Genomic DNA, 15,055 nt, shown 5'->3' on the forward strand with positions numbered 1-15,055 from the left:
CATGCGGTGGACAATTTGACATTGTCCCAGGAGAAGGCTCAACGTTTCGCTAACCGCCGGCGCTGTGTGGGTCCCCGACTTCGTGTTGGGGATTTGGTTTGGTTGTCGTCTCGTTATGTTCCTATGAAGGTTTCCTCTCCTAAGTTTAAGCCTCGTTTCATTGGTCCGTATAAGATTTCTGAGGTTATCAATCCTGTGTCATCTCGTTTGGCCCTTCCTGCTTCTTTTGCCATCCATAATGTGTTCCATAGGTCGTTATTGCGGAGATACGTGGCGCCTGTGGTTCCATCCGTTGATCCTCCTGCCCCGGTGTTGGTTGAGGGGGAGTTGGAGTATGTGGTGGAGAAGATTTTGGATTCTCGTGTTTCGAGACGGAAACTCCAGTACCTGGTCAAGCGGAAGGGTTATGGTCAGGAAGATAATTCCTGAGTTTTTGCCTCTGATGTTCATGCTGCCGATCTGGTTCGTGCCTTTCATTTGCCTCCTCCTGTTCGGCCTGGGGGCTCCGGTGAGGGTTCGGTGACCCCTCCTCAAGGGGGGGGGGGGGGTACTGTTGTGAATTCTGTTGTCGGGCTCCCTCCTGTGGTCATGAATGGTACTTCGGCTGGTTCTGTCCATGGACTTCCTCTGGTGGGTGTTTCTGAGTTTCACAGGTGACGAGGTTAATTCGTTAGCTGCTGCTCTATTTAACTCCACTTAGATCTTTGCTCCATGCCACCTGTCAATGTTCAAGTATTTGTCTGTTCACTCCTGGATCGTTCTTGTAACCTGTCTTCCCATCAGAAGCTAAGTTCCAGCTTGTATTTCTTTGGTTGCTATTTTTCTGTCCAGTTTGCTATTTAATTTGTTGTCTTGCTTGCTGGAAGCTCTGGGACGCAGAGGGAGCGCCTCCGCACCGTGAGTCGGTCCCGAGGGTCTTTTTTGCGCCCTCTGTGTGGTCTTTTTGTAAGTTTTTGTGCTGACCGCAAAGTAACCTTTCCTATCCTCGGTCTGTTCAGTAAGTCAGGCCTCACTTTGCTAAATCTATTTCATCTCTGTGTTTGTATTTTCATCTTTACTCACAGTCATTATATGTGGGGGGCTGCCTTTTCCTTTGGGGAATTTCTCTGAGGCAAGGTAGGCTTTATTTTTCTATCTTCAGGGCTAGCTAGTTTCTTAGGCTGTGCCGAGTTGCATAGGGAGCGTTAGGCGCAATCCACGGATATTTCTAGTGTGTTTGATAGGTTTAGGGATTGCGGTCAGCAGAGTTCCCACGTCCTAGAGTTCGTCCTTATTATCAGTAACTATCAGGTCATTCCGTGTGCTCTTAACCACCAGGTCCATTATTGTCCTGACCACCAGGTCATAACAGCGCGCAGTCAGAGGCGACAGGAGGGCGCGCAGTCAGAGGCGACAGGAGGGCGCGCAGTCAGAGGCGACAGGAGGGCGCGCAGTCAGAGGCGACAGGAGGGCGCGCAGTCAGAGGCGACAGGAGGGCGCGCAGTCAGAGGCGACAGGAGGGCGCAGAGTCAGAGGCGACAGGAGGGCGCGCAGTCAGAGGCGACAGGAGGGCGCGCAGTCAGAGGCGACAGAAGGCGCACAGGCAGAGGCGACGGGGGGCACAGTCAGAGGCGACAGGAGGGTGCGCAGTCAGAAGCGACAGGAGGGCGCGCAGTCAGAAGCGACAGGAGGGCGCGCAGTCAGAGGCAACAGGAGGGCGCGCAGTCAGAGGCAACAGGAGGGCGCGCAGTCAGAGGCGACAGGAGGGCGCGCAGTCAGAGGCGACAGGAGGGCGCGCAGTCAGAGGCGACAGGAGGGCGCGCAGTCAGAGGCGACAGGAGGGAGCGCAGTCAGAGGCGAAAGGGGGGGCACAGTCGGGGTGACAGGAGGGGCACTGTCAGGGGCGACAGGGGGCGCACAGTCAGAGGCGACAGGGGGGCACAGTCAGAGGCAACACTCGCGCGCAGAGCAACGCACGAGACAACACAGAAGCGCTGCCGCACACGCAGGAACGCAGACGCACAGGCAGAAACGCAGACGCCAATGCTGGAATGCAGACTCACACGCAGGAACGCAGACGCACACGTAGTAGCGCAGACGCAGGAACGCACACGCAGGAACGCAGATGCAGAAGCACACAGGAGCATAGACACAGGAGCATAGACACAGGAGCATAGACACAGGAGCATAGACACAGGAGCATAGACACAGGAGCATAGACACAGGAGCATAGACACAGGAGCATAGACACAGGAGCATAGACACAGGAGCATAGACACAGGAGCATAGACACAGGAGCATAGACACAGGAGCATAGACACAGGAGCATAGACACAGGAGCATAGACACAGGAGCATAGACACAGGAGCATAGACACAGGAGCATAGACACAGCAGCATAGACACAGGAGCATAGACACAGGAGCATAGACACAGGAGCATACACACAGGAGCATAGACACAGGAGCACAGACACAGGAGCACAGACACAGGAGCACAGACACAGGAGCGCACACACAGGAGCGCACACACAGGAGCGCACACACAGGAGCGCACACACAGGAGCGCACACACAGGAGCGCACACACAGGAGCGCACACACAGGAGCGCACACACAGGAACGCACACACAGGAACGCACACACAGGAACGCACACACAGGAACGCACACACAGGAACACAGACGCACACGCAGGAAAGCAGAAATGCAGACGTACACGTAGGAACGTAGACGCACATGCAGGAAGGCAGACGCGCAAGCAGGAACGCAGACGCACACGCAAAAACAGCAACGCAGACACGCACACGCAGGAACGCACACGCAGGAAAGCAGAAATGCAGACGCACACGAAGGCCGACGCGCAAGCAGGAGAGCAGATGCACACGCAGGAATGTAGACGCACACGCAGGAACACACATGTACACAATGCGATAGATAGGCTAACTAAGGCGCCGCATGAAATGGCTGAAAGAAAAAAAAAAAAAAAAAAAAAAAAGAGTAAAGCATATGTTATAGTCTCATTGCCTTTGCGAGAGGATGTATACTTTGTGTGATAGCTGCAGCCAGCGACACCTCAGTGGTATGTGGCATGAGATTGCGGAGATCACCAATTGCCTGCAGCTGTCACCTGAGATATATGGAGCATCATCACTGTAGCCAGCAGAAGCCCTACAAGGACCTGTGTCGGATTATGGTGCTGGAATGCCGGGGTAAAGAGTTGTGTACACATTTTTTGTAATATTATTATTGGTAGCTGTGGCCAAGTTGTGAAAGGGAACCAGATTCCAATTCATTAATTTCATCCAGGTATGCTTTTCTCTGAATCAGAGTAAGCAGAATTTCACATAACTTGTAAAATGTAAAAGCCAATTGAGGATCACGCGGCTCAGGTGACCAGTCCAAGGCACCGATCCCCGGAGGCTTCTCCACGGCTGGCTCACTGTAAGTGACAGGTCTTTCCCTACCTGTGTGTATAATGTAAAATGTACCTGGCTGAATGGGCAGAGCCAGTGTCTGGTTCATGCTGCCCATGGTCTGACAGTGTGAATCAGCGGTCAGGGTCCATTAGGATAACATGGAAAACTTCTTTAACTGATCCATGGTTGAGACATTTTACCCCGTTTGTGATCAGGCGCATCGTTGAGCTGCTGATTCCACTTCATTGTAAATGGAGCTGTGCTTTTCAGTGTCAGTTCACTGTTTCCATCCAACTGCGGCCAGATCTGAAAACCACAGTTTGATAGGAGTCCTACATGCAAGACCCCCATTGATCTCGGGAGACCTTAAATATTCCAATTTTCAGTACTTACATTATTTTCCGTTTCTGTACAGGCCTCATTTTGCTGTAATCAGTTGGCTCTGGCTTCTTCTTCTTTAACGCTCTGAAAGGAGAGAAACAAAAAATTTTCATGAAATTACAATGTAATTAAATATTACATCTATATGACTGGCCTGAGGAGCAGATGTCTTCCAAGCCAGCAAAACAGAAGATAGGAGCCTAAACGAGAACTGAAACACTGAAGAACTTTTGGGAGGGCAGGAGGGCTTACTGCCCACTTGTACTTACAAAATTGTACAAAACATCTTAAAGGGATGTCATAGAGAAAAAATAATACAATCCACACAGAAATCTCTGGAGAGGGGACATATCACCCTCACATTGAGTATATTGGTTTAATTATAATTGGGGAATGTAGAAAGAGCTGTCATTTCAACGTCCTTTGAATTAGGACCTCCTGCCATGAACTGATAATTACAGCATAGATTCTCTCTGAGAACCAGCCACCAAGGCAAGGATTCATTTACTCAGAGCCAGAGAAGTACATTTCAGCTTCCTCCGTTGAAAGGAGTTGTCTCAGACACTCTGGAACCAGTGGTCAGTGATGAATATTGGAGTTTGCATGGATCAGATATTAATGAAAAATATATTTTTGCCATCAAAGCGAAGGGACAAACATAACACCATTCACAAACATCACTGTACGGCCATTCTAAAACCTCCAACTTAATATCGGAATGATGGAAGATGCTATCCATGCCACGTTTTATCTCTATAGAAAAGTAAAATCATGATAGGAAACATGACAATATCTCCTACCTGGGACCTCCAGGGGAAAATATATCCTGAAAGCTGGGAATCTCAAACTTCTAAAAGACCTAGCACATCCCACATCCAGCCAAAATATGAGCTCACCAAGGGGAGGTGTCACAACGGTTGTCGGGTGTCCTGGGACCAGGGGCTCCTTCCCTGTCTCTAACACTAGGTGTGCCTTTGCTTGCTCTGTTCCCTGGATTACTTCTGCTGGTGAAGGCGCCGAGTGTTGTGAATTCTGTGATCAAGCTCCCTCCTGTGGTCACGAGTGGTACTGCGGCTTCTGAGTTTCCTTCCTCAGGTGATGAGGTTAAGTCGTTAGGTGCTGCTCTATTTAACTCCACCTAGTGCTTTGATCCTGGCCTCCAGTCAATGTTCTAGTATTGGTCTTGCTTCCTCCTGGATCGTTCCTGTGGCCTGTCTGCTCAGCATAAGCTAAGTTCTGCTTGTGTTCTTTTGTTGCTATATTTTCTGTCCAGCTTGCTTTTTTGGTTTTGCTTGCTTGCTGGAAGCTCTGAGACGCAGAGGGAGCACCTCCGTACCGTTAGTCGGTGCGGAGGGTCTTTTTGCCCCTCTGCGTGGTTGTTTGTAGGTTTTTGTGTTGACCGCAAAGCTATCTTTCCTATCCTCAGTCTGTTCAGTATGTCGGGCCTCACTTTGCTAAGTCTATTTCATCTCTGTGTTTGTATTTTCATCTTTACTCACAGTCATTATATGTGGGGGGCTGCCTTTTCCTTTGGGGAATTTCTCTGAGGCAAGGTAGGCTTATTTTTCTATCTTCAGGAATAGCTAGTTTCTCAGGCTGTGCCGAGTTGCATAGGGAGCGTTAGGCGCAATCCACGGCTACCTCTAGTGTGGTTTGATAGGTTTAGGGATTGCGGTCAGCAGAGTTCCCACGTCTCAGAGCTCGTCCTATGTTTTGTGGTTTTTGTCAGGTCACTTGTGTGCTCTGAACTTCAAGGTCCATTGTGGTTCTGAATTACCTATTCATAACAGCCGAGGCTACGTACCTTGCCTTAGCTCCTAAATTCGCCTTCAGTCTGTACCTTTCCTGCACCCAGGAAAGAGTGGAGTAGTAGATACACCAACCAGACTAACCAGGTAATATGAACAGGGATAAGAAAATACAATTATAAACACAAATAACAGAGGTAAACACCGAGAAGTGGAGGACGGGGTTAAACCAAAGTAGGAGAAGAGAATGATCACACACTCAAAACCTAGCAACAGTCACAGATAAATCCACCAAACGCCTTCTCCAATAACCACCAGCAACAACCTCCATTCATGCAGCATAAGCTAGCTCTGACAATGAGTGCTAGCCAGGGCCCTGTTTATATAGGAGATGGGAGTGGTTAACAGTACACAGCTGAGAGCCTTAAGGCAGGAAATCTTCCAGGAGCTCTCATCTGAGCAGATTAACCCCTGCACTGCTAAAAGAAATTTGAACCATTTAATATGAAGGTGAAGTGCTTCTAATCTGTGCATGAGTAGGAGAAATCAGACACTAGTCTTCTAGCTCCTCTCTGTTGCAGTAAACCCTGTTGGGTGTATCATTGATCTAATAAATATCAGAGTTTAGTGTTTGATCATTTGTCAGTCCTGGAAGGTACAACTTGCAGTGGTTCTGTCCATTTTCCTAAGGAGTACCTCCCTCCGCTAAACAGGTTAGTACTTTTATTTTGTTTTGCCTTTAATTTTATGTACCGTAATTGCATACACCATATGGTTTTGTTCCCATTTTGTAACATCTTTGTAAACACTGCCTACTGTTCCACATTAAATATATAAAATTTAATAGCAGTGTTCCTCTTCCTCTGTTAACTGCACCCATGACGCCATAGGCTACCTGTAACGTGTCCAATCGGCCTGTACAAACGATTGGTGGTGGCAGCTAGCAGTTCCTTTTGTTATAGTAGAGTTGGCAGTGATTGTATTGGGGTATATATATTTTCCATGTGTTGGGATACCATACATTCAGTTCCCCAATAAGCGGCAGGACACCTTCTCATTTAAAGATTTTCCTGTATTTTCAAACTCATCAAGAGAATGCCAAGGGTGTGCAAAGCAGTCATCAAAGCAAAAAGGTGGCTACTTTGAAGAACCTAGAATATAAGACATATTTTCAGTTGTTTCACACTTTTTTGTTAAGTCTATAATTCCACATGTGTTAATTCATAGTTTTGATGCCTTCAGTGTGAATTTACAATTTTCATAGTCTTGAAAATACAGAAAAATCTTTAAGGCTATGTGCACACGATGCAGATTTAGTGCAGAACTGCAGCAGATTTTTCTGCAGCAGAAACACTGCAGAACTGCACTGTGATTACAGTACAATGTAAATCAATGTGAAAAAAAAAAAGCTGTGCACATGGCGCAGAAAAATCTGCGCAGAAACGCTGCAGATTTCAAAGAAGTGCATGTCACTTCTTTTGTGCAGTTCTGCAGCGTTTCTACACCTCTCCATAATAGAAATCTGCAGGTGCGTTTTTTATGCGTTTTTGATGCGTTTTTTGTGCAGATTTGTGCACAAAAAACGCATCAAAAATGCACCTGCGGATTCTGCCAGGAAATGCAGATTTAGTGCAGAACTGCAGCAGATTTTTCTGCACCAAATCTGCATCGTGTGCACACAGCCTTAATGAGAACGTGTGTCCAAACTTTTGGTCTGTACTGTAAGTGGTTGGCAACCTCCACGTTTAGGTGGATAATCCATTGTCTCAGTGACCTACCTCCCCAGCCAGAGATTTTGCATATGAGCCGTCAGGGCTTGGGGTCATCTACTTAGTAATGGTGGTGCATGCGCGGATCCATAGTCAGGCTCATGCAACATGATTGGGACCATATCGCGTATGCACAGCCACATGCAATGATGGAACTTGCATGAAATTTTGCAGAGGGGAGTGAGAAGCAGGAGGGGAAAAGGGAGAGGAACTTGAGAGCTATAGACTAGATGCCCCACTCTGCTGTACTTGAGACTCATTAGCATTAAACGCTGGATTTAATTAAAATGGAAAAACAAACTTTTACACGATAAGAATTTTATTAGCATTAAAGCGCCCTTACACACATGCCATTAGTGGTATAAAATTCTGATGACGTGTCCCCTTTAAGTTTCCACTTGTAAGGACCCTGGATACCTACCACAATAACACCATGAAACAAGGGTTGTTACAGATGTATCACAAAGCTCTGATGAATGGACATAGACCACCATCTAGCACAGATTAATATAATGTATTCATCCGATCATTCCTGGCCTACAACGCTAGCCGCGCACATTACCTATCATTCACATCAGACATTGTTACCAGCACTTGGAATTTATAGAAAGGCAAAGACTAAAAAATAGATCGGATGATGGAAAATGTACAAGTTATGAGCCTGACTTCTACATAAGCCCTTCAGAAAATTCGGAAGGATGCCCATCCAATGAGATCAATATAAAGGACTCCCACGTGCTCCAAGATGAATGCTCGGTGCCTCAGCCCTGCAATAGAGGATTGATTTTCTGGGGTAAGCAGGTCCTCTGGATGGTTTCATAAATAGCAGCAAACAACAACTCTCAATTCAGACATTTTTCTTCTAACCATGTGATATTACAAGTACGGAGAACAGGCCGGTTAGATCCAAAATACCAGTTAATCTACTGCTCACATTCACCTTGGTTCAATTTCCTTAAGGCTGGGGGGCTCTGGGGGGATTTTGGCAGTAACACGGATCAACTGCCAATGCTACACTGCAGTGTGGTCCTGCATCCTGCCACATCTGTGTCAAGAAACTTGCAAAAAGCTGGATTTTTTGCACTGCCGCTATTCCTACTCTTGTGTGTGGAAACGAAACCATATTCATCAGTATCAAGCTACGATGTAACAGCGGCTGGCCATGCAACAGCCAAAGTCACCAGCACACTTTGCACAAATCAATTCTACAAGTGAATCTCATGAGTATCACACATGCTTTTATGTCCACTTATGAGCCATTTCTTTTCATACCCCCTCCTCCAAGATTAATGAATCATTCTGAAAACAAGAAATATTGCCAGAACACTCAGGGATCATCCTACAGCTGCCTACTAGTCTAATAAAGGAAGGAAGAGCAATGTAAGAAGCAAAATGAAAGAGGCACACCCATTCAGCTAGTGTTAATGTGTATCACACCATTGATGGATTCACAGCTACACAGTTCAGTACTACTGTATGATCTTCTCCATGCTGCTCCTGCTAAGGGTGTGCAAAAGAGACAGGGAGATAGGGCCAGCAGAGGGAAAAACTAGAGGATACAAGTCATAAAATGACCAGAAATGGTGTAATTCCCTATGTGCAAACACAGGACAGCTTATTGTGAAAAGTCTCCTAAAATGTTAGGTACGCTAGAAATATGACATCCGACAAGTCCACAGGAGAACACAGTATCATCTCCTTAATGATGGGTGACAGAGATGGCAGATCATTTAGCAGAAGCAGGTGGACGTTCTTTCCAATCTTTGTAACTAACAGACAGAATGTGGAGATGATGCCGAGGTTTCAGTCATTACGTACTTTGGCAGCAAATAGAAAATGGATGGTGTCTGGCTGAGCACATGAATCATTTCTTAAAGCTCCTTTGTGGGACTGACAGATGAATTTTTGCCTGTGACAAAGTAAACGAAGACTTGGCTCCACGTCTTATTGTCTGTGGTCCAATATGTTCATTATAACCTCAGCATCGCCCATGTCTGCCAATGTCATTATGTCTGGGTTCAATGTCAGTATCTCTAAATGTGTACGTGCCACTTTTTATTACCTAGTATGGTCTCGAAAGCAGGAAATGGATCTTTTGTATATTATAGTTATCATAAGTTTTTTTTTTTTTTTTTTTTTAACTCAGCAGTGATAACTACGGCCTCAGCTTTTCTAATAGACAAGATACAAGGAGAGAGAAAGAAAAGGACGAGAGATGACGCTGCTGGCACTGGCGCTCTAGGGAGGCTTTGCCCGGACATCTTGGCTGGCTGTACATAAGGGGATCCGAGATGGGGCGCAGTTGGGTGCATGCCCTGCCTATACACAATACGAGCCCTCACCTAATCACCCCGGCACTGTCCTGACGTTAGAAATCCCATCTGTATACAGTTCCTGCTAACGCACCAAAGTGGGTTTTATCAGAGTGGGAGGTGGGACTGGGCTTCCCGCAGAGACTAATCTTTTATTAATAACCCTTACAAATGGCTCAAGGATTTTTATGTCCTTCCACTCATCAGTTCTAATCTCCTCAAATAAACGCTTCTGTAGATTATCGAGCTGTATTGTCAAAGAGCAATTAAAACTGTAATGCCCCAAAACTGTATGGCTACGTTCACACTAGCGTTGTGCGCCGCTGCGTCAGCGACGCAACGCACAAAAAAACGCGGCAAAACGCACGCAAAAACGCTGCGTTTTGCGACGCATTCGTCGTTTTTTTTGCCGAAAATCGGACGCAAGAAAAATGCAACTTGTTGCGTTTTCTTGGTCCGACGCTTGCGGCAAAAAAGACGCATGCGTCGCACAACGCAACTAACAAAAACGCATGCGTCCCCCATGTTAAGTATAGGGGCGCATGACGCGTGCGTCGCCGCTGTGTCGCCCGACGCTAACTCGACGCACACTAGCATAACGCTAGTGTGAACGTAGCCTATCAGCAAACAATCTAGGCGAGTGCAAGGATTGTATATTATGGTCAATCTGTGTCACTCAGGAAATTAATTATGGTTTTAAAGGTATTTAAATATTCAGGTGGCCAGTGTAGGAATCCATATAATCAGGATAAGCAATCTGGAAATTAAAATGACTCTGATCATTGACCGAGTGGTAACATAACCGGCCGTCCTCCAGCTTGTCCTACTGTCCTAGATCATTTCTTTTACAGCACTGTATTGTTGGATCGCGGGGTGTCAATGGGTAGCCAGTGGACCACTGAAGGCTTGATTGCCGCCATCTTTGTAATCTTAAGACTTGTGTGTGGCTGGGCTTCATAGGTGAACATGAATCACACTATATGCTGCAACACTGAAGTATTTCATTACATGGCACAAAGTAGAGATTAGTGAACGGACTCACAAGCCCTGCAAACCACCTCCTACCTAATGGCCTCCTACGTTCCTCCATTGAGTAGCCGTTGGCGTGGCGTCATCGTTGCAGCATGAGGTGCACACGATGATCCTCAAAGGCACCAAAAACAGCTGATCAAAAGAGGAGCTGCAGATGCCACCAGGAAGCGGATCACAGGACCTCTGCCTAGTGGCCGTGGAATACCTATCTGACCGCTGGACCGGGGTCCTGTGAATTTATTCCCTCAATTCTAGTACAAAACGATCAAAGGTTCAATTCCGCTTTTCTCCACTCTTTCTTTAAATGTCTGTGGTATCACACTATGGTTACTTTCACAACATGTTTGAGCCCCTTTCCTGACTCCATCGGATGCTTCCATCTGAAGCCCCAAAAATTAGATTCTGATGGAAATCCTGATGGCAAACACAATGAGGCAAACACAAAACAAATGACCATATGAAACGCTGGATTCTGTTTGGCCTCCGTTTTGGTAATATTAGTCCTGGATTAAGTGATGGACACCGCCTGAAAAAGGGCGAAAGAGACAAAAATCCATGTTGGGGACAGTTTGCATAATGAAAGTCTATGGCTCCCCGTGTGTTCGGTCTAAATCCGGTTTAGTGTTTAGCTTCAGACACACAAAGGCCAGAAAGATGGCTCCATCAAGGTGCAAAACCAGCCTAACTCTAACCCTCATTGTCCTTGTATATGTGATATGAGCTGAACAAGTCAGCTTTGTTTCTGTGTTTCAGGCAGAACGCCTAAAGTGCATTATTTATACTACAGCCATTTCATTCGAGCCAGCATAGTCTGGAAAGATGATACTTGAAGGGTAAGCAGTTTGTTTGTGTGTAACCACACAAGGTAAAGTGAATATGTACAGATCAATAGGACTTTTATTTCCTGGGACTGGATTAATTCCTCATATTTCTGTGGTAGTCCCTTGACATTTTGCCAATTTACACGTTTATCGATATTTCTATACTACTTTGTTGCAAAAATGGCATCACTAGAAAAATGTAAAGGCAATCAGTCACCAGATTTTTGCCACCAAATATGAGAGGAACATAATATAAGGGCCTAAAGTCTGATTCCAGTGATCTGTCACTTACTGGGTTGCTTGCTGTAGTTTTGATAAAAATCACTAGAGAGATTATCACTAGAGGCCTAGTAAACGTGCTGCCATGTAGTCCTCCATATGCATGAGCTCTGAATAACCCCACCACCGATTGGCTGCTTTCTGCCTATGCACAGCATCAATCAGTGATGTGGGCGGGGTTATACAGAGCTCAGCATTCAAAAGCCTGGCAGATCTACTGCAGAGAAAACAGGGATTTCATCAAAATTACAGCAATCAGTCCAGTAAGCGACATATCAATGGAATCAGGGTCTCTGCCGTGACATCATGCTGCTCTTAGATTGGGTAGCAACGTTTCCATTGTTTATCATGGTAAAACTAAGAGACCCCGTTATTCCAACTGTCAAAAGGAACGAAAACCTGAAGAAATGGCATCTAATCGATCTCTAATGATACTTTGGAGTCGTTGGGATGACATTTTTTTTCCTTTGTGAGATAAAGTCTCAATGTGTCTTACTTAAAAAGCATATGGTGAAGAAATGTTGACAGATCTACATCAGAAGCCATTGGGCCTTCACTATGAAATGAGCGCGATTGCAGAGACAGGTAGTTAGTCCGATGTACTAAACCCAGAAGGAATCAGATAGCAGAAAAATCGTGATGGGAACAGAGTTTTGGCAGCTGGCAAGACTGAGCTGGTTCCATTCTCTGGGGCTTTCCAGCCGATAAGTGCAGCGGATGACTTAATTATTGTACATGACTGCCAGTATTAAGCAGGTTGTGACGCCCACCACACCTTGCATGTTGCTATGGAGCTGAAATTAAAATACCACTTTTACTAATGCATTTATTCAACACTAATGAAGGAAATATGGAATTGTCAACAGATCGGAGAAGGCTTGATACATATAAAAAAAACAAACACCATGATTTACTATTGAGGTGACAATAGACTAGCCAGAACAAGCTGCTCCTCCGAAGGCTTCCAACTCAATGCTCTGCCAAAGGTAAACTATGCCCGACCAATTCAACCCTCCCTCACACCTGCTTTTCATGAGCTCATATGAACTTTTTTCTTTTCAGAATAGTCACTGTTTTTCAGACAAGAAAAAACTTTTTCCACTAAATAATTTGATCAAATTGCCTTTATTTTTTCCAAAAAAATGTTTTATGTTTTCACATACGTCTTGCATTGGTCATGCTTGTATGGTGGAAGCAAAGCTGAACTTTGGGAACCTGGAAAATATAGCAAGAAAAGCATAAAAAAGCCAGCAAAACCAGGTTTTTGTATGGAGCTTTTTTACTGCCAAAAGATCAAGTTTGGGCTGCAGAAAAGAAAAAAAACAGCAGAAAAGCAATGTGTGAACATAGCGTAACAGCGTGTATAATACACACCATTGGGATTCGGCAGGCTACAGAGCCAGACAAATATTAGCAGGGCTGTGGAGTTGGAGTCATGGAGTCAGAGCCCATTTTGGTGGAGTCGGAGTCATGGAAATTGAGCAGACGGAGGCTTGGCTTACCGACTCCGAAGCCCTGGCAGGGCGGTGGAGTCCGAGTCGTGGAGTCAGAGCCCATTTTCGTGGAGTCGGAGTCATGGAAATAGAGGAGTCGGAGTCAGAGTCGGAGGTTTGGCTTACCGACTCCACAGCCCTGAATATTAGTCCTGACTAGGCTTGAGCGAAACGGATCGTACAAATTCAAAAGTCGACCCGATCCTAGTGTGGGATCGGCCATGCGGTCGGCGATCTTCGCGCCAAAGTCGCGTTTCGTATGACGCGTTTGGCGCCATTTTTTCAGCCAATGAAGGAGCGTGGGCAGAGTGATGACATAGGTCTTAGGGGCGTGGACGCCTATCACCATCTTGTCGCTTGTGCGCTGTAGCGATTTGCAATGTGTAAGAGAGAGAGAGAGAGAGAGAGGAAAAAAAAAAAAAGATTTCCCATTGACTTGCATTGGGTTTCGTGTTTCGGTCGATCCCCGACTTTTCGCCATAATCGGCCGATTTCACTCGACTCGACTTTTGAGATAGTCGGGTTTCGCGAAACCCGACTCGACCCTAAAAAAACTAAAAGTCGCTCAACCCTAGTCCTGACCAGGTCATTTTTAGGCTCTTTAACACTGCCGTCCGATTGTGTCTGTACACTTTATGGCTGCAATGTAGGGCTGTGTTCACACCATTTTCTTTGAGGTGTTCAAAACAGTTTCAGGAAAAGAAAAACTCCTACAAAAAAATAGAATTTTCTGAAGACTCTTTTTCCTGAAGCTTTGGGACTTCACAGTGCCTAGTTTGGAGCAGATTCCATCAAGATCCACTTCAAAAGAAGTGACACACATTTTCTTCCTTTTCTATTCCAGACGTTTTTTCTAAATCTAATCAGGTAAAAAGGCAAAAAAACCTTCTTAAATAAACAGCAAAGTGGATTAGGCATAAAAATGAACACAAATGCTTTTGCATCTGTTCGAAAAACTCCTTCGAAAACTGTGAACATAGGGCAAGGCCACACTTTCTGGTTTCCCAGTCCATTCTGGATATTCCCAGTTGCGGACAGAACTAACACACTTGTTTGCTTCCAGTGACTAATACTTGCAGTTGCCAGCACAAACACATGCCCAACACTCCCCCAGCTCACAATAAGCTCAGAGTGGGAGGTTAGAAATAAAGAAAATCTCTCATTACGGATTCCGCAGATTTTCTTGCAAATTTGCAAAATGTGCGTACGGGCTTACGCTGGTTATATTATAGTGTGTAAATTCTGGCCCAGGAGCATGAGCCACGGGAGGAGACGCAGAGCATCGAGGACAACCGGAAAGAAAATGGATATTGAAGAAAAAAGTGTGAATGGGTGTGAGGAATGAAGAGGGATCACAAATAAGCAGCTATTTCAATCTTTAATCTAAAATTCTGCAATAAAAAAAAAATCAGTTTGTGTAACGTGCAATACCAAACCTACGAAAAATGAATAGACACTAACTATAAATGTAATTATATTAACATATGAGACTAAATAAGAACAGTACTAGAAAAGGCAGGGAACATCACAAAAAAAGAAAGCTCGTGAAAAATGCATCGAGCATGGGGATAACCTATATGGTCAGTAGTGATGAGCCAACGTGGTCAAATAAGGCGTTATCTCAGCATGCTCGGGTGTTAACCGAGTGTCTTCAGCGTGCTCGAAAAATATGTTCTAGTCTCCGCAGCTGCATGTGTCACAGGTGTTCGACAGACGCCACAAATGCAGGGATTGGCTAACAAACAGGCGATCCCTGCATGTGTTGCTGCTGTTGAACAGCCGCGGGGTCTCGAACATATTTTCCGAGCATGCTGAAGACAGTCGGT

At 45.6% G+C, this 15,055-nt stretch overlaps 1 protein-coding gene across 1 annotated transcript in view; it reads right to left on the reverse strand.

Moving 5' to 3' along the window:
• SLX9 (SLX9 ribosome biogenesis factor) overlaps positions 1–15,055 on the reverse strand; it is a 187,215-nt gene that overhangs the window by 29,519 nt on the left and 142,641 nt on the right. Inside the window, exon 5 of the mRNA XM_069733515.1 lies at positions 3,788–3,859. Within this exon, the coding sequence (XP_069589616.1) occupies positions 3,788–3,859 (72 nt within the window). The remainder of the gene's footprint in view (positions 1–3,787; positions 3,860–15,055) is intronic.

This window comes from Ranitomeya imitator, chromosome 7 (genome assembly GCF_032444005.1).
Source record: "Ranitomeya imitator isolate aRanImi1 chromosome 7, aRanImi1.pri, whole genome shotgun sequence".
NCBI lineage: Eukaryota > Metazoa > Chordata > Amphibia > Anura > Dendrobatidae > Ranitomeya > Ranitomeya imitator.